Raw genomic sequence first — 24082 nt, 5'->3', positions numbered from 1 at the left:
CTGCTTACTGTTTACATTGGTTTACATTGGTAGTACATTTGAGAGATAAAAATGTCTCTCTGAGCCATCAGTTTCATGCCAATTTGCTGTCCTGTAAATCAAGCTGGGATTTACATTAAACAATTCCTGTATTTCGGCCATAACATTAAATCTAAGGAAATATTTGCTAATCGTGTATTGAGTTGATGTTTTCAGGAAAGGATGCCCAAAAACATGGTAAGAAAAAGGAATTGTTTATTATAAAATTAACCTAATTTTCAAATGCCCAGAAATAAAGGAACCTATATATTTATAAATTTATAAATGTTATCAACTGTAAAATTGTGTTAGCTTCAAAACTATTGGATTTAAACCTGAAGAAAAGGGAAGAAATATACTATTTAAAAAGTAAATGGTAGTAAATTGAAGATGTTTGAAATGCTGAATTCAATTCTAGGCATTTCTACTTTGAAGGAAATAGTTATAGAAACTTTTAATAGAAAGCAACAACAAAAAGCGCAGTTAGAAGGATGCAGAATTGATAAGCATCAGTGAACAAATGGTACCTATTTTACTAAAATCACACCATAAATATGTTGGGTAACATGGGTATCATTTGGAGGTAATAGGAAGAACCTAAATAGAGAAAAGAATTAGGTTGAACTCTTCCAGCAAATTTTGTTATGAGGTTGTGCAATTTCTGCAAATAAAATTTTAAAATCATGGTTTTTTAACTATGCTGAATTAGAAAACCTAATTAGAACAATAGACAAAAAGATTCCTCCACTGATGGGTGGTGGGGTAAAGGTCTTCCAACAACAGATATTATTCTGTTTCTGTAACTGTAAAAGTTTTAACATGCTGCAGAAATGCATAACCGGAATTTCTCTCCTGCCCACAAAGATATTTTCAAGTCAGAGTTGTTACCAGCGGATATTTTCAAAACTAGATGTTTTTAAGTTTATTGTCAGTATCCTTGTTCACATAATCAAGTAGCTATACTGACTTTCAGATTTGTCCTGGTTTCAGCTGGGATAGAGTTAATTTTCTTCCTAGCAGCAGGCATAGTGCTGTGTTTTGGATTTAGTAGGAGAAGAATGTTGATAACACACTGATGTTTTTAGTTGTTGCTGAGTACTGCTTATGCTAGTCAAGGACTTTTCAGCTTCCCATGCTCTGCCAGGTACACAAGAAACTGGGAGGGGGCACAGCTAGAATAGTTGATCTAAACTGGCCAAAGGGGCTATTCCATACCATATGATGTCATGCTCAGTATATAAACTGGGGGGGGTTGGCCGGGGAGCAACGATCGCTGCTTGGGAGCTGTCTGGGTATCGTTTGGCGGGTGGTGAGCAATTGCATTGTGCATCACTTGCTTTGTATATTATTATTGTTATTATCATTATTATATTGTTATTATTATTATTTTACTTTATTTTATTTCAATTATTAAACTGTTCTTATCTCACCCCAGGAGTGTTTCTCACTCTTACTCCTCCGATTCTCTCCCCCCCATCCCATCGGGGTAGGGGGAGTAAGCGAGCGGCTGCGTGGTGCTTAGTTGCTGGCTGGGGCTAAACCACGACAAGATTTAAGAAGTGCTGGGATCCCTCTAACAGGAATTACACCACTTGAATATGGACTAAGTATTTCACCCAAAGCCCCAGTTTTAAAAACCAGAGTCATTGGCTGTTTCTCTCCTAGGTTCAAGAGAATACGCTTCCCTGTTTATCTTCACACAAATGTATAGTTGATGACATTTTATTCAGATAGTCTAAAGAACTCAGTGCATTATCCTATGTGCAGATTGGCAGCTTGTTCAGTCAGTGTTTCTGGAGAGAAGAAGGTAGTACATTCATAATTGTGTTCACCAATTTTTCATTAATCTAAAAAGTACTGAAAATTGCTTTGACTTCTGATTGCCCTGGGAAACATAGGAAAGGGTAAACTGCCTCACAGAAGTCTGAAGTTTTGGCAAACAGGAAGGGTGGAGATTTCAGGCATCCTTTGCTTTTTTATCTTTTTTTTTTTCTTCCCCAGCTGCTGCAAGGTTCTCCTGAACTGATTGAGCCCAACTTCTTCACAGCAGATTGGCACGTGGTACTTCTCTCTTCAGGTGGAAATATGTTGCTTCCAGATGATAGAAAAGGTAAAGAAAGCAACAAAACCTCTATAGTGGCATATGTATTTCTAATAAAGTGTATGGTATCAAAGCAGAAGGAATCGCTGCTCTAAGACCTGTCTTTAAAGACAGTAAAGTTATGTTGACTATACTGATTTTCATTATCAGGGTTTTTTTTGTTTGCTTGGGCTTTGTTTTGTGTAATTCCTGGTAAGATATGCAGTTCACCAGTGATGGAATATTCTACTAACTTAAGAGAGTATACTTTGGAATGACAAAGAAATATCAAAGATGCAAATAACACATGGTTCATCCATGAAAATCAATAGAAATGTTTGTAACTGAAAATATCCTACTTAGGATTTACCTGTCCTTGCACGTGATTTTTAAACAAACTCTATTTAAACCCTATGTCATTCTTCTGTCATGTTTGAAACAGTTATACTGGGATGATTTAAGTACCTAGCTAGATCAAGCCCTACAAACTTGAGGAGGGAAACGGTGCATGCTATACCACATCTATATAGTGTAAAGCGTATACATAGACTTTAAAAATGAACGGTGTCAAATATACTTTGGACTAGTGATACTCAGAGTGACAAATCATGAACTCCATCTTTAATCAAACCTACCATCACTGGCATCATCTAGGGTGGGGAACCACAATTCCTAGTTCAGAGTCTCGTTTCATCATACGCCTCTGTGCAATGGACGTAAGGGAAATGTCCAGCCTGTATTTTAGTATTTGTGCCATTTCCATTCTTCTAATTACAGGAAAAGCTATGTCACAATCCATGGACTAGAGGACATAGTAACATTAAAAACTATGGTATCAGAAAGAGGGGTGAGAAACTTTGGGTTTGCTGGCCTTTGTGTTGAAACTGGCATATCAGTTCCACAGCTTATTGCAAAAAATGAAAATAATACTAGGTGTCAAGGGTGATATTTGAGTAGGAAATGAGTCCCTAACAGTCACTTTAAATATGAGCTTTATGTTGTTCCCAGAGACAAAAATGCAATCTGATCAGATGCTCAGTATCTTTAATTTTTTAATCTCTTAACCTGCAAAGAATACTTTTGTCTTCACAAATTGTTACTGGCTGTGTGTCCTTTCCACTGTAAACTGTAAGTGGGGAAGAATAAGAAAGTTGCATTGCTGTGTTCTGTTACATTAAGTATTTAAAATATTTTCCATCAGTTAGAACTCTTTCATAATGTGATAACATTGCATGCCTCAGATGTTCACATCATGCCATAAGATGCCTCCCACCTTGGCAGGGGGTCATTGTGGTCAGTGGAATAAACTGCTGATAATCAAGCATCTTTCTTGTTACTGTGTTTGTACTGGAATTGCTAAGAAACTGATGAGGGAGCATAAACCCCAAATTCAGTGGTATAACATTACTTGCCTTTTACTTGAAGGTATTGTTGGCACTTCTGACATAGCAGAAGGGATGACATATGAGCAGTTGCAGGTAAGCTATAAATATACCTATATGTATTAATTTATTACTTTTAATAAAGATAATTTACTGAAATGAATTTCTTTTATCTTGTAGACTCTAATTGAAGAGGTTATAGAGGAAAGTGGTTATTATAGTTTCTCTTCTAACAGGTAAGTCTGTTCAATTTAAAAAGAAAAAGTTAATTATGATGTGCTAAACCCAAATGTGTCATCTGACTGTTTACATGATTGCAATTCCACTTTAAACTTAGTGCAATATATGGTTTGTTATAATAAATGGAGACATGGTCTGGAAGAAATGTATGTGGGACATATTAGCTAATCTAAGCAGGTTTTTTTTGGCCATATCTGTTTTCTTCACTCAGATGATAGAGTGGTACAAGTTTGGCAGCAATTTCCTCACATTTTTCCCATATAAAACCACAGATGAACAAAAGTTTCATTTAAATAGAAGTATATTTTATTATAATACTCTACCATTACAGGGTTGAAAGGATGAAGCTGACATATTTAGGAAAATGTTTGAGTAGAGCACAACAAGCAGAATAAGTGGTTGCGAGCACAAAAGTGCAGGGGATGAAAAAAAATTTAATGGTTTTTGAAACCAGGCAAATGCCTTGTCCTAGAGATGGTATATCTTTCCTGCAGGAAACCTTTAAGGAACACAAGAAAGAAAATACATGAAAAATGTCCTTATAGTCCACAACATAAGCTTGGCATTTCTCATTCTTTTTACCTGCTCTCCTGTTATTTATCATCTCAGATATTCTTTATTGCAAAAAAAGTTCACTACTTCCATCAAGTCTGTTCCTTGTGTTTGCAGTAATGAACATTTTAAAGCCTGGGAGAGTGCAGTTAGGTTTTCTAAAACTGTCACCAGCAACAATACAAGCACTTGATTTTTCACTATGCTTTTGAATCCTATTACCTGCTGTGGTGCATAATGACATTTAGTTCCCCTGTCACTATTACATTACTTCTTTTCCAGACAAGGTTCTACTCCCAAATAACTTACTATTTTTCCTTCTCTTCCAGAAAATTGACAGACCATGCTTTGGCCTTGGTTGTCAAAAACACAACTCTATTTCCAGAGGACTTGCCATGTCTTCTGAAGTATGCTCTGCTCAATGCCATTCAGAGCTTTCAGAACTTAAGTAATTTTTTTTCTTTTTTTTTTTTTTTTTTTTTTGCTTCTCACTCTCTCTCCAAATAGCCAAACAGTCCAGTTTTGATAGCTGTCCAGTATTGAATGATTCATTTGGCTAGCAGACATGCATCATTAGGCTTTGCCTCAAACTCTCCAAACAGCTTGAGCAAGCTAGAAGGACAAATCTCTCTCCCAAGCTGCACTGAAAGTCACTTATCAGTGTCCACCATTATCTGGTTTTATTCCACCATGCAGAATTTAGTTTGCAGCCCTCAGAGCAACACCCTATCAGCCATTCCTGCCTAAAAGTGTTTTGAGCCTTGCTCTACTTCTTGTCTTTTGTAAACAGTGAAACGTTTCAGAAGCAACTGCAAATTTTCCAGCAGAAACTCAATACATCCTGTAGCTCTCCTGGGATCCCCTTCTTGGAAAAGTCTTCACGGAAAAGCTTTGGAAAAAAGTACTAGGAATAATTAATATCTGTATCTTGTTTGCTTTAGCAATATATAGGGCCATAAACCTATTTTTTAACTTTCTTAGCTTATTTTAAAAGCTTTTTAGTTTAGATGGAGTTTTTCAGTTTCTAAGATGGGAAGTTGTAATGATGGAGCATGTGTGGGGCTTTCACAATGGAAACAGAATGATAGTGTTTCTAGCAGGAAACAAATTGCCTCCCCTCTGCCCATAATAAGTTTCTAGCTTTTCTGATAGAAATGTGAAAAAAAGAAGTCCAAAGGCTTAAAGTCGTCAGAAGGCACATCAGAACACCACAAACTTGATTTGTGAAGTTGCAAATTTTTAAAGATGTTTCTTCATTTTAGGGCCAAATTTCTTCATGAGTTGTGACCAAGTTAACTTGACAGTATCAGTTCCATAGGTTGTAAGGATCCAAGGTGAATTCTGTTTTGGAACAAAGAATTCCACAGCTGCTATGCAACAACATAGGACATGTATGCTACTGTTAAAAGCACTATTAAATGCAGAATAAACAGCTAGATAGTGTATAGCGTAATACTGCAATCTCCTACCTCATCATGGAGCACACTTTATAAAGAAAACATTCTGAAAACATTTCATTTTCTGGTTTTGGAGGATTTGTGTGCATTGTCTGTCTTTCCCATCGCTGTTGCCCCTTGCTGTGCCCCCCAGATTCCAGGAATATATGATGGCAAACCAAACCTTAAGTCAGGCGATTACATGAAAATTGTAGTAGGATGAATAAACTGTATAAAGGGTTAAAAATGATTCAGGCAGCTTGATTGGGTGATGAGAGAAACATGAATTCTTTAGAAACTGAGACAGCTTCATAAGAAAAATGTCATGCTTTTTTCCCCCCCTCGATTTTCATTATAATAGTAATTACTATCTCCATACCAGTCATTTCATGGGGATTAATGACCAGCTGAGGATAATGACTCTCAGCTTTATCTTGAATAATCAGCTCGTGCCCATTTATCACTAATCCCCTGAAATTACTCAGCACTCCAATTGTATTACTTATTTATACAGAAATTTGGTAAACATGCATAAAAAAAACCCTGTAATGTTTCAAAATTATTCTCTTCACATCCATTGTGCCACTCTTTCTTTTTTTGTCCTTCTGATTTAATATTATACTGCACAAGAGGCAAGCTCCTTGTTGTTTGTGAGCCTGTTTGTGAATAGGACAATGAATACTGGTTTCAAACTTTCACCATGCTTTTTTATATTGAAGTAGACATGTAATACCCAAATTGATACAGAAATCTATTTTTAATAAATTGCATTAAGAAACTTACTCCAAGCAGAAACTCAGTTAAATGAAAAAAGATTTGTTATAAATAAACAAAAATAGCAATAGTCAGAGACAGGAGTTGCATTCAGCTGAGTGCTGTAGTAGCTCTGTCATGGTTTAGCCGCAGTAGTCAGCTCAGCACCACACAGCCCCTCGCTCACTGCCCTGCAGTGGGATGGGAGAGAGAATCGGAAGGGTAAAAGTGAGAAAGCTCATGGCTTGAGATAAAGACAGTTTAATAGGTAAAGCAAAAGCTGTGCGTGCAAGCAAAGATAAATAAGGAATTAATTTGCTACTTCCCATCAGCAGGCAGATGCTTAGACATTTCCAGGAAAGCAGAGCTTTGTCATGCCTGACGGTTACTTGAGAAGACAAGTGCCATAATTCCAAACATCACACCCCTTCCTTCTGCTTCCCCCAGCTTTATATGCTGAGCATGATGTCATATGGTATGAAATACCACTTTGGTCAGTTGGGGTCAGCTGTCCTAGCTGTGTCCCCTCCCAACTTCTTGTGTACGTGCAGCCTACTTGCTGGCAGGGGTGTGTGAGAAGCAAAAAAGGCCTTGATGCTGTATAAGCATTGTTCAGCAAAAACTAAAACACTGGTGTGTTATCAACGCTGTTTTCATCACAAATCCAAACCAGCACCATACAAACCACTATGAAGAAAATGAACTCTATCCCAGCCAAAATCAGTACAAGCTCATATGACCAGATGTCTTTTTTGGGAGAAATGTTGTTTCAACATTAGTTTTGTAGGAAAAAAAATGGTTGCAATGCAAGTAAGAACAGAAGGCAACAGTCTTCATAATCAAGTGCATGTATTGATATGTTGTCACTTATAATTTTCATAACTTTGTTCAATTTAGTCTTTTCCTTTGTTATTGGAGTTTTAGAATTAGAGAAGCAACCATTCGTGTAGTTAGAAAGATCTATTTCATGAAGAGGAAAACTGTCAAGTCTGGCTCTAATGATAGCTATACATTTTTAACTACTCAAAGAATAGCTCAAGGTATTATTCACAGAAGGATAATATAGCTTGGGAATGACAGCAAATTCTGAATTTTGCCTCTTTGAGGCAGTCCTCATTTGTATTGGGTCTATGATACATGGGTACATCGTTTGAAAATAGAAGTGCATTAATAGAGCTTTTTCTAGCTGCAAATTCTTACCATGTTATCTATTTATTCTTCTTTAACTGTGTTACATGGCTAATGGATTGAAATTTGTATTTAGCTTAGTTCATGTTTTTTAATGTTCTAGAACATACCAAACTAAACAGTAGATGAAAGTACACAGCTCCAACACTCCTGGAATCTAAAGTGGATATTTTGACTTAGTGATACCTAGGTGATTTGAGAGACTCTGCTACATTTTATTCCATTCTGGCACCACTTCCTGCTAATGTTGCCTGGTATTTTCTGTCGTTTTCTTCTTCCAAATGGTTGTCCATGTTGATTCTTACTTCTTATGTCAAAAGAAGATTGTTTTGGCCAGCAATGTTTATTAGAGTCATACCAGCAATCTGTTCATTTGTACTTCTCCCCAAGGAGGTAAAAAAGTCTGCCGAAGCTCAGCAGTACTTTTTCTTCTAAACATCTGTGGCTGCAAGAGTCTTTGAACTACCCACCTGCAGTTATGATGGCCATCAGCTGAGGGTCTGTGTGGCACTGTTAAGTATGCCACCCTATGCCCACAGACCAGCCTTCACCGCACCTTTTGAGTTAGCTGTCCTTCCACTAAGAGGCAGTATTGGCCTAGCTTTCCCAAGTCACAGATTCGACGTAAGTTAGAAAAAGGAGGAGCAACATGAAAACATGGGGTAGCAATTGATCCTAGCTTCAATTTCATCCAACTCCTACGGTAAGGCAGTGACTAATCCTTGTCACATTGGTGAATATAGAGTGTTCCAATGACAATGAAATGTGTGGCCAAGAGATGGATTAAAAGACACTTGCTGGATAGAGTTCACCACCCCACATGGTACTAGCCACACAGCACCTTTTCATGCTTGCTAGAGACATAGTTTTTACCAAGTTGTTACAGCCGCACCAATATTGGCTGTACTCAGAAGATACATGTGCCAAGACTTCCCATTAATGGGACAGTGGAACTCTAGAGAAATAAAGACTTATAAACTAGGGAAAATGTATGCCTTAGATCCTAGGGTATTAGCAGCTGTGCATGTCAAAATCAGATGGCCAGGTGTGAAAAACTTACTGCTAACTGGATTTTTAGAGAATTGCAGGAATGTTCTGGTCATTTCAGGGATGGCCAGTAATCCAATGACAGAGAAAAAGGATTTGCATTTTTCTGATACTACAATACCAAAACAAAACCTTTTTCCCACTTTAGTTAGTAAGTCAGTCTTTTTTTATTTTAGGCTTTTTTTCCTGTGAATCAGACTGATAGGAACTGTAGCAGAAACTGTTTATTGCTCTAGCAGTTAGTCAGCATCAAGACTACTAGATTTGGCTAGTATCAGGGCTGCTAGGTATAAAAGACTTAGATGTAGAACCTGGCTCTAATTCATGAGATTGTGTTGTGCAGAACAGAGAAGTGATCCAGGGATCCATCTGGTGCAAGTACCAAAATAATCTGATCATGTGGTAGGACTGTCATTGACGCAGAACCTCTCCCCTCACTCAGCTGAAGTTTCTCTTTAGCAATGAGATATGTGGAAAGGTGCATTTCACCTCTTCTTGGAAGAAATGAAGGAGCATCTGGCCTGAATTTTGGCTGACTGGTAGGTACTGAGTCATTGATACAGTTCAATGATGAATACACAAAATTAAGTGGTCTCCTGACAGTGGAAATGCCTGAAGTCCACACTGTCTGTAGAAAAAGTGCATGTTTATGAAGCTGTCTGCCAGCATTTGGACTGTGGGAATGACTGTTTTCAACACTAGGCAGATGGCTCTGATCCCTTGCAGAGATCACATGCCCTGAGCTCTCAGACGTTCTTATATGAGCTTCCCATCTTTGAGTAGAAGCATCTGTCATCACAGACTTGTTTGGCTCAGATAAGATGGGTTTGCTCTTGCAGTTCTGAAGCAGGTCTTTCTACCAGTTTGAGGAAAAGATTTACTTTGAGACTGACTTCTGTGTGTCTGAGATGTCTGCTTGACAGAGTTCTTGCATAGAGCGTAGATAAGGTCCATCAAATAAGAAGGCACCTTCCTACTCAAGGTGGTTCAGAAAGCTCATAGTAGTCTGGAATCATTCTTGTGCTAGCACACCTGTATCTTATACAGCTGCTGTGAACTAAACACTTGAAGTTGAAGTAAAGAGGAATTTTTTCTTTTTTGTTTGAGGCTTTAATGGTTTGGTCCAGTTAGGGCAGTTTAGCTGAGAAGAATGTAATACCTTTCCATGTTACAGCAAGATGCTGTTGAAAGGAATTTTGGGAATTCCTAGGCTAAGTGAAAGACAACCTGAAACTTTTCAAAGAAATGATAGGCAAGATTGGCCTCAGTGTTCCAAAATCAGGGCTATACAAAGATAAATTATTTTTAACTGTCTCAAGATATCCTTCATGACTGCTGCTGGGGAGGAATTGAACATTGTTACATAGGTAGCTGTTTTGATATAGTGGTGTAAGATACAACAAAAGCTATTCTAGGATGTCAGTATAGTACTAACAGGCAAGGCATTTCTTGAAATACTGTAGTTGTGTCCCTTGTCCTTGAAGACTGTCTTTTTGCTAGCAGAATTTCTGTTTACTGGTAAAGGAAAGAGATCTTCATGTTTCTGACATTGTATTCCATAAAGACAGATAACTCTTAGGCCTCATCAAAGTATCAGTCCCAGCTCTGAAAGTTAATTTGAAACCTTTTACTTAAGACCAATCACTTGAAAATTAGGTAAAAAGAAGGAATAGCTATTTGTCTTACTGTGATTTTGTATCTGTAAAACACCTTGATCTCCTGAGTTTTCCGTGTTTCCATGGAGTTCTGTAGCTCTAGAAATCTGTGCCATGGAAGGAAGCTGAAAGATTTTAGCCTTTACAGCACTGGATGAAGGCATTGAAAATATGAAGCTTTACCCTACATTGCTTGTCCATATTAAAAAAAATTCTAGTGCTGTTTGCTTTATTAACTTGTGTGTTAGAGCAAGGATTTAAAATTTGGCCAAGGAAGTACCTCTTTTGTCACAGGTACGACTTCTACTCTTCTCTTAGAAATTTGTACCTATTTCACCAAGTTATAATTTTGAAAAATCACAGTAGGTAGCCTTAATGGAGCTCTGAACTATTGTCAGATCAAGTCTAGACATCAGAACAGAAACTGTGTCTGTCTGATCATCTTAAGGTAATGCCTGGGCAAAGAAATGGTAAGTAGCAACTGATGAGATAGAGGCTAGGAAGTGAGCAGTAGATACATACATCTAATACAGAGCCAAGAACAGCAGGACACAGAATGTAGGAATCCTGGAAAGGAGACTGGTATGGGGAGAAGGAAGAACCACCTGTACTGGTGGTCAGTCAGAAGGACTGACCAGGTGAAGGGAATGGTTTGCAGTAAGGGCAGATGGTAGAAAGGGTAGGCACACAGAACAGGAATCAAGCTCGAAAGCTCAGACAGAAGGGGATCCTCTGACACCTGGAGCACTCGCGTACATGCTATTCTTTTTTATGTTGTGAGAAAAGTATATATATCATTATCATCTGGTGCTGGTCCTCACAGAAAGATAGCTACCCATATCTGCTACAAGCTATTAATTAACTTAAAGAGCAGAGTCTGTGCAGTGTAGTTAATGGTTTCAGTGAACTGAGTTGGTGATATCACATAATGAAATTCCTGGAGAGAGGTTAGTTTATGATGTAGAAATTAGGAAATAACACATACAAAGCTTCACATTAAATATTCTTAACTATATTGCAGAGGTTCTGATTCAAGAAAGACATAGAAAGTATTCTTAGTATGAATCATGGTAAATATTTTAGCTGTGTGACTGCAGCCAACATGGCTTCACCAAGGGCAAATCATGCCTGACTAATCTAGTGGCCTTCTATGATTGAGTGACTGCATCAGTGGACAAAGGAACTACTATGGATGTCATCTAGCTGGACTTCTGTAAAGCCTTTGATACAGTCCTGACAACATTCTTTCCTCTCGGAGAGATATGGGTTAGATGGATAAGAAATTGGGTGGGTGGCCACATCCAAAGAGTTACAGTCAATGGTTCAGTGTCCAAGTGGAAACCAGTAAAGAGTGGTGTCCCTCATGGGTCGGTACTGGGACGAACGCTATTTAATATCTTCATCAATGACATAGCCAGTGGGATTAGAATCATAGAATCATCTAGGTTGGAAAAGACCTTTAAGATCATCCAGTCCAACCATTAACCTACACTACCAAGCCCACTCTAGACTAATCAAGGGTAGACCAGACTAAACCATATCCCGAAGTGCCACATCTACCCGTTTTTTAAACGCCTCCAGGGATGGTGACTCCACCACCCCTCTGGGCAGCCTGTTCCAATGCCTGACCACCCTTTCCGTAAAGAAATTTTTCCTAATTTCCAGTCTAAACCTCCCCTGGCGCAGCTTAAGCCCATTTCCTCTTGTCCTATCGCTAGCTACTTGGGAGAAGAGACCAACACCCACCTCACTACACCCTCCTTTCAGGTAGTTGTAGAGAGCGATAAGGTCTCCCCTCAGCCTCCTCTTTTCCAGGCTAAACAACCCCAGTTCCCTCAGCCGCTCCTCATAAGACTTGTTCTCCAGACCCTTCACCAGCTTCGTTGCCCGCCTCTGAACACGCTCCAGCACCTCAATGTCTTTCTTGTAGTGAGGGGCCCAAAACTGGACACAGTATTCCAGGTGCGGCCTCACCAGCGCCGAGTACAGGGGGACAATCACCTCCCTGCTCCTGCTGGCCACAGCATTCCTGATACAAGCCAGGATGCTGTTGGCCTTCTTGGCCACCTGGGCACACTGCTGGCTCATGTTCAGCCGGCTATCTACTAACACCCCCAGGTCCTTTTCGGCCAGGCAGCTTTCCAGCCACTCCTCCCCAAGCCTGTAGCGTTGCATGGGGTTGTTGTGACCGAAGTGCAGGACCCGGCACTTGGCCTTGTTGAACCTCATACAGTTGGCCACGGCCCATCGATCCAGTCTGTCCAGGTCCCTCTGCAGGGCCATCCTACCCTCGAGCAGATCGACACTCCCACCCAGTTTGGTGTCGTCTGCAAACTTACTGAGGGTGCACTCGATCCCCTCATCCAGATCATTGATAAAGATATTGAACAAGACTGGCCCTAAAACAGAGCCCTGGGGAACACCGCTCGTGACCGGCCGCCAACTGGACTTAACACCATTTATCACTACTCTCTGGGCTCGGCCACCCAACCAGTTCTTAACCCAGCGAAGAGTATGCCTGTCTAAGCCGTGAGCTGCCAGCTTCCCGAGGAGGATATTATGCGAGACGGTGTCAAAAGCTTTGCTAAAGTCCAGGTAGATGACATCCACAGCCTTTCCATCATCTACCAGGCGGGTCACCAGGTCATAGAAGGAGATCAGGTTGGTCAAGCAGGACCTGCCTTTTGTGAACCCATGCTGGCTGGGCCTGATCCCCTGGTTGACCTGTACTTGCCTGTGGAGTTCGCTCAAGATGAACCTCTCCATAATCTTCCCCGGCACCGAGGTCAGGCTGACAGGCCTGTAGTTCCCCGGGTCCTCCTTCCGGCCCTTCTTGTAGATGGGCGTCACATTGGCAAGCCTCCAGTCATCAGGGACCTCCCCTGTTAACCAGGACTGTTGATAGATGATGGAAAGTGGCTTGGCAAGCTCCTCTGCCAGCTCCCTCAGTACTCTCGGGTGAATCCCATCCGGCCCCATAGACTTGTGAGCGTCCAGGTGGCATAGCAGGTCATTAACTGCTTCCTCCTGGACTATGAGGGCTCCATTCTGGTCCCTATCCCTATCCTCTTGCTCAAGGGCCTGAGTACCCTGGGGATGACCGGTCTGGCTGTTGAACACAGAGGCAAAGAAGGCGTTAAGTACTTCAGCCTTTTCCTTGTCCTCGGTGACAATGTTCCCCCCCACATCCAGCAAAGAATGGAGATCCTCCTTGGCTCTCCTTTTATTGCTGATGTAATTGATTGAGCACACCCTCAGAAAGTCTACGGATGACAACAAGCTGAGTGGTGCAGTTGATTTGCTTGAGAGACAGGATGCCATCCAGAGGGACCTTGACAGGCTTGAGGACTGAGCCCATGCGAACATCATGAAGTTCAGCAAGGCCAAGTGCAAGGTCCTGCACCTGGGCCAGGGCAATCCCCAGTATCAAAACAGACTGGGGGTTGAAGGGCTTGAGAACAGCCCTGTGGAGAAGGACTCGGTGATACTGGTGGATAAAAACTGGACATGAGCTGGCAATGTCCAATTCCAAGCCAATGTTTGCAACCCAGAAAGCCAACCATACCCTGGGCTGCATAGAAAGAGTGTGGCCAGTAGGTCAAGGGAGGTGATTCTCCTCCTCTACTCTACTCTCGTGAGACCTCACCTGGAGTACTGCATCCAGCTCTGGGGTCCCAGAAACTACAAGAAAGGCATGGACCTGTTAGAGTGGGTCCAGAGGAGGGCCACAAAAAACAATCAGAGGGCTAGAACATCTCTGTTATGAAGAAAGGCTGAGAGAGTTGGGGTTGTTCAACCTGGAGAAGAGAAGGCTCCAGGGGGACCTTACTGCAGTCTTTCAATACTTAAAGGGGGCTTATAAGAGTGGTGAAGAGAGACTTTTTACCAGGGCCTGTAGTGACAGCAGAAGAGGCGATGGTTTTAAAGTTAAAGAGGGTAGATTTGGATTGCACATAAGAAGTTTTTTACAATGAGGGTGGTGAGGCTCTGGAACAGGTTGCCCAGTAGAGTTGTGGATGCTCCATCACTGGAAGTGTTCAAGGCCAGGTTCAACGGAGTTTTGAGCAACTTGATCTAGTGAAAGATGTCCCTGCCCATGGCAGGGGGGTTGGACTAGGTGATCTTTAAAGGTTCCTTCCAGCCTGAACCATTCTATGATTCTATTTTTTGCACAGGTACAGTGCCCCATTAATGATTATGTTATCCATATAGGGGGCTGAATGAAAGTTTGCTGTCAGCCTTCAGTCTATGTGTTTGGGGTTTTTTTCTTATGTGTACTTGGCTTTACAGCTTTAATAACAGTCTTTCAGCTTAGAGATTTCTACCTACATGTGTTGAAGTGTGTGTGCAAAACTATAAATTATTTTTCATATTTTTCCTTTCCTTATTACTGGAATGCTTCCATATCTTCCACTACTTCAGTAATCAACATAACACTCTGCTTCCTGAGGGACCATGCATATAGAGAAATGTTTGAAATGGCTTTGGATATCCGGGTTATACATATTGTATACAAGTAGTCAGGGAAAATTTCAGATGTCTTACTCCTGAAATGGAGAGTGGTGGAGTTTTGAGACAAAAAAGAAACACCTGTTTTACTTTCTTACAGCACTGATTATGAGAAGAAGTCTTTACATCATATTTTCATGGAATAATTATAACTATATAATACAACTTGATTATGAGACAATTTTCATCTACAGAAAGCCGACAGAAGCAGCTCTATCACTTTCTGTGCTAATTTTCTATATAGCAGGCTAAAGAGGAATTAGAAAAGGAGAAAGAAGTGGTGTTAAAGACTTTCTTTCAACCAATTCTCCGCAGTGCTGAAGTCTCTGGAGGTGTTATATCAGCAACATAAGTTAAAGCTGGCCCACAAATACATTATGTTGCATTCAGGCCTCATTGATTAGCTGTGGGAGACCTTTGCACCATGCTGCTCTAATTCTATTTGTGTGCAGTGCAGACTAGTCCGTAAATTTTGAGTCAGAGGATCATTAGATGAGCTAATTCCCTGTGTGTAGCATAAGTGATAGAATTTCACCCAGAGAATTCTGCATCAAACTCTGTTATAAACTCTGAACGAAGACATTTCTTTTGATAGACTACTTCTGATATCAGCTTTCTGCTGATCCCATACCTGGTGACCATGAATAGTGGGGAATTCTTATTTCCAACACATACTAACTACCAGTGTTTTCCCCCCAGGTGTGTCTACTATCCGAGAGGAACAAAGAACTGTCCAGCAAAAGAAGAGAACTTGTAATTCTGAACAAAGGGTTCAGAATTGTTCCTAATGAAGTCAACCTGCCTGTACTTCAGCTGAGGCTGTCTGATTACCAAAGGGGAAAGCTTTGCTCATTAAATAGCATCCAGATGGAATTCCAGTGTGGGACAGCTTCAAGAGACCTCACATGATATTTCAGGATTATACTGTTAACTTTAGCTTTGTTTACAGCATAAGCACTTTATAAGGAACATTGGGAAAGATGCTTCCAGGTTTATACATTAGGAGGAAAACACAGTTCCCAACAGTACATACCTTCTATTTTTATATTTTTTTAAAAAGAATTGCTGCATAGTCAGGTTTTCTGGAATGATAGTTCAAAGTCTGTAACCTTATTTATATCCATGTATGTCTTCTATGGGAAGCAAAAGAGCTTTGTAATATGACCAGACAGAAAATACATGTAGGTTCACTGTACCAGAATTAGAAACAGATTAAATACCATCACTATGATTTTAATATTTAGAAGGAATTTCTCTACTTACATTTGGATTGTAGTACATTTTAATGCTGGTATGACATGTTAATAGTCATTATTTGCAACTGGCATAGATTCTGAAAGGATTATTATTTTAAATTTTTTATTTTAAAAACTGCTATTTCAAAATGTCTGTATATTATATGTCTATCTTTAGGCACACACTGTATAGATCTGTGTATATAAAATGTGTCATGTACATTTATATACATTCTGTGTACACATTAATTTACTGTGTAACAGACTAAGTAAATTAAATACATGCTTTGCTGCTAATCAAAACTAGTACTTAAAAGCACATTCAGAATTTCAATATTTATTCATTCTGTATTAAATGGAGATAAAAATGTCTCACTGCAGTAGCAGAGAAGCTGGTTTTGTCTACAGTTTAGTAAGGAATAATTATTAATACAAAGGCTTTTCTCTACGGTTGATACTGTGGCAATCATAACTGTTGAAAATAACCAGAATGCACTTGATGATATAGCTCTACTAACTCTATTGAAAATTATTAACATTATGGACATCACATGATTACTCATAAGTAATTTGATACAGACATATGTTGTGTACTCTTCATAGGCTGGCAAAGGCTTGTTTGGGTTTTTTTTTCCAGTTGTTTGTAACTATAAATAGCTAACTGGCATTCATTTCCTAACAATTCAAGTGTATTATTTCACCTATAATGTGTGAATTCAACATCCTGAATTGTGAAGCAGTGAAAAAGGGCCCAATGGGCAATGTAAAAAAACCCACCAAAAACCAAACAAAACCACCCTATCCTCTTTTCACATATATGTGACGTAGAAAGTCATCAGGTGTAATCTTTGCATCTATACAATGGTACAGTACTGATAGCAAAGGTCTGTTAAGGGCCAAGACATAGGGTTCTTAAGGTAATACCAGCAGGTAGTTATGGTTTCTATCATGAACCACCATAGACGATGCATTTCCTGCAATGTCACCACTAAAAATCAATTCCTGTTCTAGTTCAGAGTGTTAGTTTTGCTTTGCTAGAATGGAGAAAGGGAATGCAGTATGGTTAAATCTGATGAATTATAAAGTAAATCCACACTATATATGGCTGCCAATGGAACTGATGACACTGATATTTTATCCAAGATGACTTCATTTAAATTAAACCTACTCACATGGCATATAAATTCTCATAATAAATTTCCATTAAAATAGTGTAAAAACAATCTACACTTAGTGACCTATTTTAATATATTTTTGCAGAAATGTCATATAATTTTAAATTGTCAGAGTGCATTGAATGCCTCAGAAATAATTTGGACCTTATTTCAAACGTATCATTGTTTATATTTTGTCTGGATTTCTGTGATAGTGTAGTGTTCATTCATACTTGATGATATTATTTTGTTGAGAAATAGAGTAAAATTAATCACTCTTACTGTGTTTCTCTTAATGCATTCTTAGTGCTGTTAACTTTGCAGTAAATTTTGTGCTTGTTTTTGTGACTGTGAGAAGTGGAATATTAGCTGGTGGCCAGCAGAGGAGAGCAGACTTCTCTCTAGTAACTACAAGATGAGAGGTGGATTGGTGGCATGTACAGCTGCAACCATCAAGGCAAATCAAAGCAGGGAGTCAGTGGTCTTTTCTGTTTCTTTCCTAGTGTTCACTGGGATTTTTTTTTTTTTTCTCTCCCTGGCTGCAACTTGGACCGACTTGCTGGCTGTTGTAGGAAAGAGCTGAAGCATTTTACATGTAGAGCAATTAACTGCCACACAAGATTCATTATCTAAGCTTTTAATTAATTTATGGCATTAGTACATAGATGTTCTCCACTGAGATCGGGGCCCATTGTGTTTCCCATTAGTATGAAAAGTAACAAGAGCCAGTTCTGCCTGTCATACAGAAATGAGTAATTTCTGTATGGCTAAATTCTGTACAGACAATATAGATAAAGCATATTTAGGGAAACACAGAAACCAAAAATAAGTTGCCCAATATCATCCAGCAAATCATCAGCGAACTTGAGAATGGGACCTACATCTCCTGAGTTCCAGTCCAGTGCATAACTGGTATCCTTCAAGGTGTGTATCTTTTTTTTTTCCTGTATGCTTGTGATCTTTAATGTAACCTGTGCAAAAATCAGAGAAACAGGCATAGCTGTACTTATTATTTAGCTAAGTTAAAAAGATTCCGCAAAGTTTGGTATTAACAATGTTGAAACACTGTACTAAACTACGACTAACTTTTGACGGTTGGACTGATGATCTTAGAGGTCCTTTCCAACCTTAGTGATTCCTAGTTTTACTTTCATTAAAAAATAATGCAGCCACCAAGCCAGGAAACTTGACATTAATTATTACTCTCCCCTTAATTGGTTTAGTGGTGGCCTTGGTAGTGTTAGGTTAATGGTTGGACTGGATGATTCTAAAGGTCTTTTCCAACCTGTGATTCTGTGATTATTTGTGAGTTAATCTAAACTGTGACTTATGTAGGCCTTTTCTTCAGTTTGCTTGGCTGCAGTGAAGTACCTGAGATTATGTAGCATTCTGCCTTCTATTATTCATACTTGCACCTATTTTCCACAGTTATCTGATTACAAGTACTTTCTCAGGAGAATGTACTGTGTGTGTATTCTGTGGCCTGATTTACATATGTTTTGATCTTTCTGAATCATTTCCCAGTCCCCTGTCATATCTCTGAATAATCAAATGTTGGATTGGATCAAATCATTAGTTTTATTCCATAAGGGAATTCCTGCTTACAGGCATAGAATAATGTATTTAAAGACTATTTCTTACAGTCATTGTAACTTGCAGAATTACTGCCAGATTATTGGTATTTGTCATGGTTTAGCCCCAGCCAGCAACTAAGCACCACACAGCCGCTCACTCACTCCCCCCACCCCAGTGGGATGGGGGAGAGAATCGGAGGAGTAAGAGTGAGAAACACTCCTGGGTTGAGATAAAAACAGTTTAATAATTGAAATAAAGTAAAATAGTAATGATAATAGTAACAACAAAATGATGATAATAATAATAATAATATACAAAGCAAGTGATGCACAATGCAATTGCTCACCACCCGCCAACCGATACCCAGACAGCTCCCGAGCAGCGATCGCTGCTCCACGGCCAACCCCCCCCAGTTTATATACTGAGCATGACGTCACATGGTATGGAGTAGCCCTTTGGTCAGTTTGGATCAACTATTCTGGCTGTGCCCCCTCCCAGTTTCTTGTGTACCTGGCAGAGCATGGGAAGCTGAAAAGTCCTTGACTAGCTTAAGCAGTACTTAGCAACAACTAACACGTCAGTGTGTTATCAACATTCTTCTCATCCTAAATCCAAAACACAGCACTGTGCCTGCTACTAGGAGGAAAATTAACTCTATCCCAGCTGAAACCAGAACAGTATTTCATATCAAGAAACTTGACAACTAGTTCATGAACTTTACGGAATTATATTAATTAAAGAAGAAAGGCCAACAACATTCCTTCCTAAAAACAAGAAAGCTTCTAGTATTGACTTCCCAAACTGAATAATATACACAGTTTTAGCATGTAGGAATTGTGTCCTGCTTTTAGGAAGAACTGGCAATTGTGAATGACTGCATTTCAGGAGATACGAAAAGAGGAAACCACTTGAGAATGTTTGTTTTTGACTGTTTGAATTTGCCACACATTTGAATTTAAAAACTTCTCAACTGAAAGTTTCATTGTTCAATTTATCTAGATAGATGACAGCAATGGGAAAGAAAGGTATTCTAATTCATTTTGTTTCTTGACTTGCAGGAAGGTAAATCATATGAATCCTCTCTGTTCAACTGTTCTCAACAGGAGATGATGAGAAAACTAGTTATTTTAAAATATTTGACATTTAAGTCCTCAAATTTCCTACCAAACTAAAAACTTACATGTATTAATATTTTGCTTCCATAACTGAACTGATTGTCCATGGTCATATTTTGACCTAACCTCTTTCTTTCCCAGCACCACTGTGTTTGTAATTTCACCAATCAGGACATGTTCCCTGAGTTAAGCTGTAACTGGACTTACTCAGTTTTGCTCAAAATTTAGACTTACCATAGCTTTAGTACTGTCTTTCATCTGCCTCTATCTCCATTGATGCAATGTAAGTAAGTATAGATAGTGTTGGGAGTTAGCCTCATATCGATGGTTGCTTCTTCCTCATTCTACGATCCACCACTGGGGATCATTTTTGTGCACTTGTTAACACACTTTTACACCTTTGCCATTTCTTCATTGGTCTGCAGCTCCATTATACATCTGGATTTGTAATGTATGGTGCATTTTACATGTACTAGATACCGCTTCTTTGTTCTCTTAGCTACCCCTAAACCCAGTTTTGTCCAGGTCTGTATTTTGTTACTGATCATGGTTGAGTTGTTTATAGTCACCAGTGCCAAGTCTGTGCCTCATCTCTTATCATCCCATACCTGTCCTCCTCTATACTGCATCCTGTGTTTCCACTTCTCAAGGCCTCTGCTATTGGATCAGGCCTATATCTCTTCATACTACCTCATTATGTTAGAGTCCTAAGTATCTCATTCTGCATGGAGTAACTGCTTTTAACTGCTATCTATATAAAACTATGGTTGTACTATACAAAGATAAACAGAAGTAAACCAAACTAGAGGTACAGAACTGGTTAGTTAGAGGAATTGCAAACACAGCTACAGCAAGTAAAACAAAGCTGCAGGCAGTTCAAGACATATTCAGAGTGAGCTAGGCTGACAAGCTTCAGGCCTGAAGTATGAAGCGTATGGCTTGTTAGCAATGGTACTGCTGTATCGCAGAGCTACATTATTACAGCTTTCAGAACTTTTCACAATGCACTGACTCTTGCTTCTGTAGCCTGTGTGCTGCTCTCAATGCACTCAAAAGGTGTAAGTCATTAACACAGTGGCAATATTCACGTCTCTTAAAAGAAGACCTTGTTGCTGAAGTGTGGTCAGTACGGTCTAGCCGATGAGTGATCAGCAATATTCATTTCAGAGAGAGAATGTTTCAGAGCTTGCCAAAATGGTGAATTGTAGTTGCTGACTGTGTGACCACATGGCTGAACAAGTGGTCAGATACTTGTCTTTTAGAGTGGCAAACACTGCCACAGTAGCATAAAAAGGAAAAGATAAAAACACCAGATCCACCGTACAAGACAGAAAATTAATCTTTTTGCCACATTTGGTCTGAATACTTAGGACTTGCTGCCTGCGCATCTGGTGCAGCCTACGCTGCAGTGCTGATGGGTGGGAAGAGAGCACTGGCTTTGTGAACTGAGCAGAGCATGCCCATGAGCTGTGGTGTTCCAGCAGCCTGTGGGTATCTTGGATCCTTGATAGCAGGGCACCATGAGGACTAGTTTGACTATTACTGCTTCTAGCTACTGAAAAGATCATGTTGACTATGATGGCTTATTATTGGAGGTTGGTAGGTCAGATAATTTGCTCATCTTTTCTACCTGGTCCTCAGACAACATAGGGATGGAGTTGTCCCATAGACTACCTTCCCACGTTTCTTCCACAGTGTAATATATATATGTTCTACAAACACATAAATACAATAATTGAAACAATAAATACAGTCATTGGAACAATGTTCATTGACTTCATTTACAAGGGTTTTTAAAAATTTGTTTTAATTAACAGTATCTGGAATCAAAGGTTTACATCTCTTTAGCTTGATCATGATGATTAATTCTTTACCTTTTCTCAGACAGGTCATGGTATAATGGAATTATACAAGATGATGAAAGTTGGCAGAACACGTCAGTTTGATGTAGTGGGTCTGATGCTCTGGCCCACAGCTGATGACAAAGTATATGCCTGAAATGTTACGTATCTAGTGTCTGTTGTGATTCATTTGTAGTCAAATGCAGCCAATGAAAATAAACTGGAGACAGCAGTGTGCCAAGCAGAAGCAGGACTGACCAATTTTTCACCTGTTAGCAATGTTGGTATGAATGGTCCTCTTCTGAAGACCTGTAGGAGCCAGCAGCAGCACAATAAACCCCGGAGACTTTTGTAAAACTCTACAATGCAATCTGTTAGTCTTAAATTATGTTGTGCTGAATGGATCCTTTCTGCAATTAGGCTTATATTGCCGAGGGTAGACGTTAAATAAATGAGGGAGGTGTAGCACTCTGTAGAAGCAGACAGCTATTTTTAAAGATATCTTCAGTGAGGCTTAAATTAATGTTGACCTATTTGTTATCTTCCCTTCTCTGAGACAGACATTTCCCATGCTCCTTTACAAACTGTTTAGATACCCTCTCTGAATAAGGAAGCCTGGCAGTCGATTAGAGCTTTGCCTTGAGTGACCTGCCCACTGTCTTTCAGAGAGAGTTTTTCCTGAGAGATTATTATTAAATGATGGTGCAGTAACAGTGATTTTTTTCTTTTTTAATATTGAAGAATAATTATAGAAAGGATGGAAATAGCTGTTCCTGACATGAAGGAGTAATGGACAATGAAAACTCCCGTGTTCCTGAACAGTTTAATCAACAACAAACTTACTTCTCATAACCCTGTTCTCAGAAAGAAGTGACTGCTGAGAGATGTGCTGGTGGAAATCTGTGGGTACGAACCTTTTCTTCCAATAGGAATCCCACTTTGTTACTAGATTCACTAGGTGAAACTAAGTCTACTTGACAGAGCAGAATTGTTGCACAAATATTGAAAAGGTCGACTAAATGCAAAGCACAACAGTAATAATTCAGCACTGTTCTGCTGAAATCACTATGCATTGTGGAGCATTTTGAAAATCTGATCAGGCTACCTCTCTACAATTTTGTTGGTTGAGACATGAGACTTCCCATACTCAGTAAATACTTATTGTAAGGAGGGCAACCTTATTCTTTCCAAGAATGAGACTCCATTAGTCTCCTTCATGCATTTTCTGGCCACTGTGACCTTTGCATTGGTGCATCTAGCACTGAGGTCACACACAAGAGGTCAGGATACATTGCTCTAGCATCTGGGCATCAAGGAATTCCAGCAGGGGAGGAATTCTTGAAGCTTTTTCTTACTATTGTAACTTAGAAAAACATGTAATATGGCTACAATAAGGAGCTAGAGCAGTGAACAAACACCCAGCACACTGAGACTATCCTGGTGAGTACTCAGGGGAGACTTAACTTTGTTGAAGGTGCCACTGTAAGGGCCTTTTAGAAGTTGACTGTGCCCTTTTGCAGGAAGCCTGGAAAGTATGTGTAGCTTCCAATCAAAAGGAGTTTTCTTAGAGTTTTTAGTAGTGGAAAGAGATAATCTCCATATAAACCCAAGCTATGCCCCACCATTTTGGTATCCAAGCTTTAATTCTAATTTTAAATCAGTTCTATCACCTTCTGTTTCAATTGCTTCATGTATTCCTGCCTTGTTTTTGTCAGCCTATGAAGAGAAGATAGCATACTTCTATGTAGGAGCGGAGATGCATTTCCTCAGGCTATTTTCCAAGATTTGTTCTGTGATTTTGTGTATTTCTCTGTAGCTACACTGTTCTTTTGTACACCTCAGAAAGATCTAGAGGATATTCTTAGTTCTTCAGCCAAACATCCTTGGCAACAAGCTGCGTCTTTTGTTTAATGAAGAGGGGTTATCCATCTTTTTTGAATGTGTGCTTGTTTCCCCTATCTGGTCTCATTCCTGTTTCTCAAGACTGCACATTGCAAATGTTCACTGTTTACTGCTTCAGAGACAAGCCCAATGCATTGCATTTAAATAAACTTCAAAAAAATATTGAAGGGTATCTTAAAACATGTTTCACCATAATCTGTAAAAGAAAACACAGTGAATTTTGGACTGAATTTCTGTAATCATCACTGTAGCACATACTGCTTTTTTTTTTCCTAAAGCAAATTATATATTTCCTCTTTGCTAAAATGTGTTAATTGCTTGACAGTAATTATTCTACATGTTTGCTTCATTACCAAGTAAAATATTAAGGCTTAAATATCCTTAATGGTAGGGACTAACA

At 39.4% G+C, this 24082-nt stretch overlaps 1 protein-coding gene across 4 annotated transcripts in view; it reads left to right on the top strand.

Annotated features, from left to right (window-relative positions):
- Nucleotides 1-3720, top strand: part of NEK10 (NIMA related kinase 10) — a 103898-nt gene extending 100178 nt beyond the window's left edge. For all 4 annotated transcript variants that reach the window (XM_075705370.1, XM_075705368.1, XM_075705367.1 and 1 more), the window contains 3 exons: nucleotides 2020-2128; nucleotides 3524-3576; nucleotides 3661-3720. In XM_075705370.1, coding sequence (XP_075561485.1) covers nucleotides 2020-2128; nucleotides 3524-3576; nucleotides 3661-3720 — 222 coding nt within the window. The remainder of the gene's footprint in view (nucleotides 1-2019; nucleotides 2129-3523; nucleotides 3577-3660) is intronic.
- Nucleotides 3721-24082: the final 20362 nt, after the last annotated feature.

Source organism: Pelecanus crispus, chromosome 2 (assembly GCF_030463565.1).
Source record: "Pelecanus crispus isolate bPelCri1 chromosome 2, bPelCri1.pri, whole genome shotgun sequence".
NCBI lineage: Eukaryota > Metazoa > Chordata > Aves > Pelecaniformes > Pelecanidae > Pelecanus > Pelecanus crispus.
Note: the sequence above shows the minus strand (reverse complement) of the source record. Positions and strands in the feature narration are given on the sequence as shown.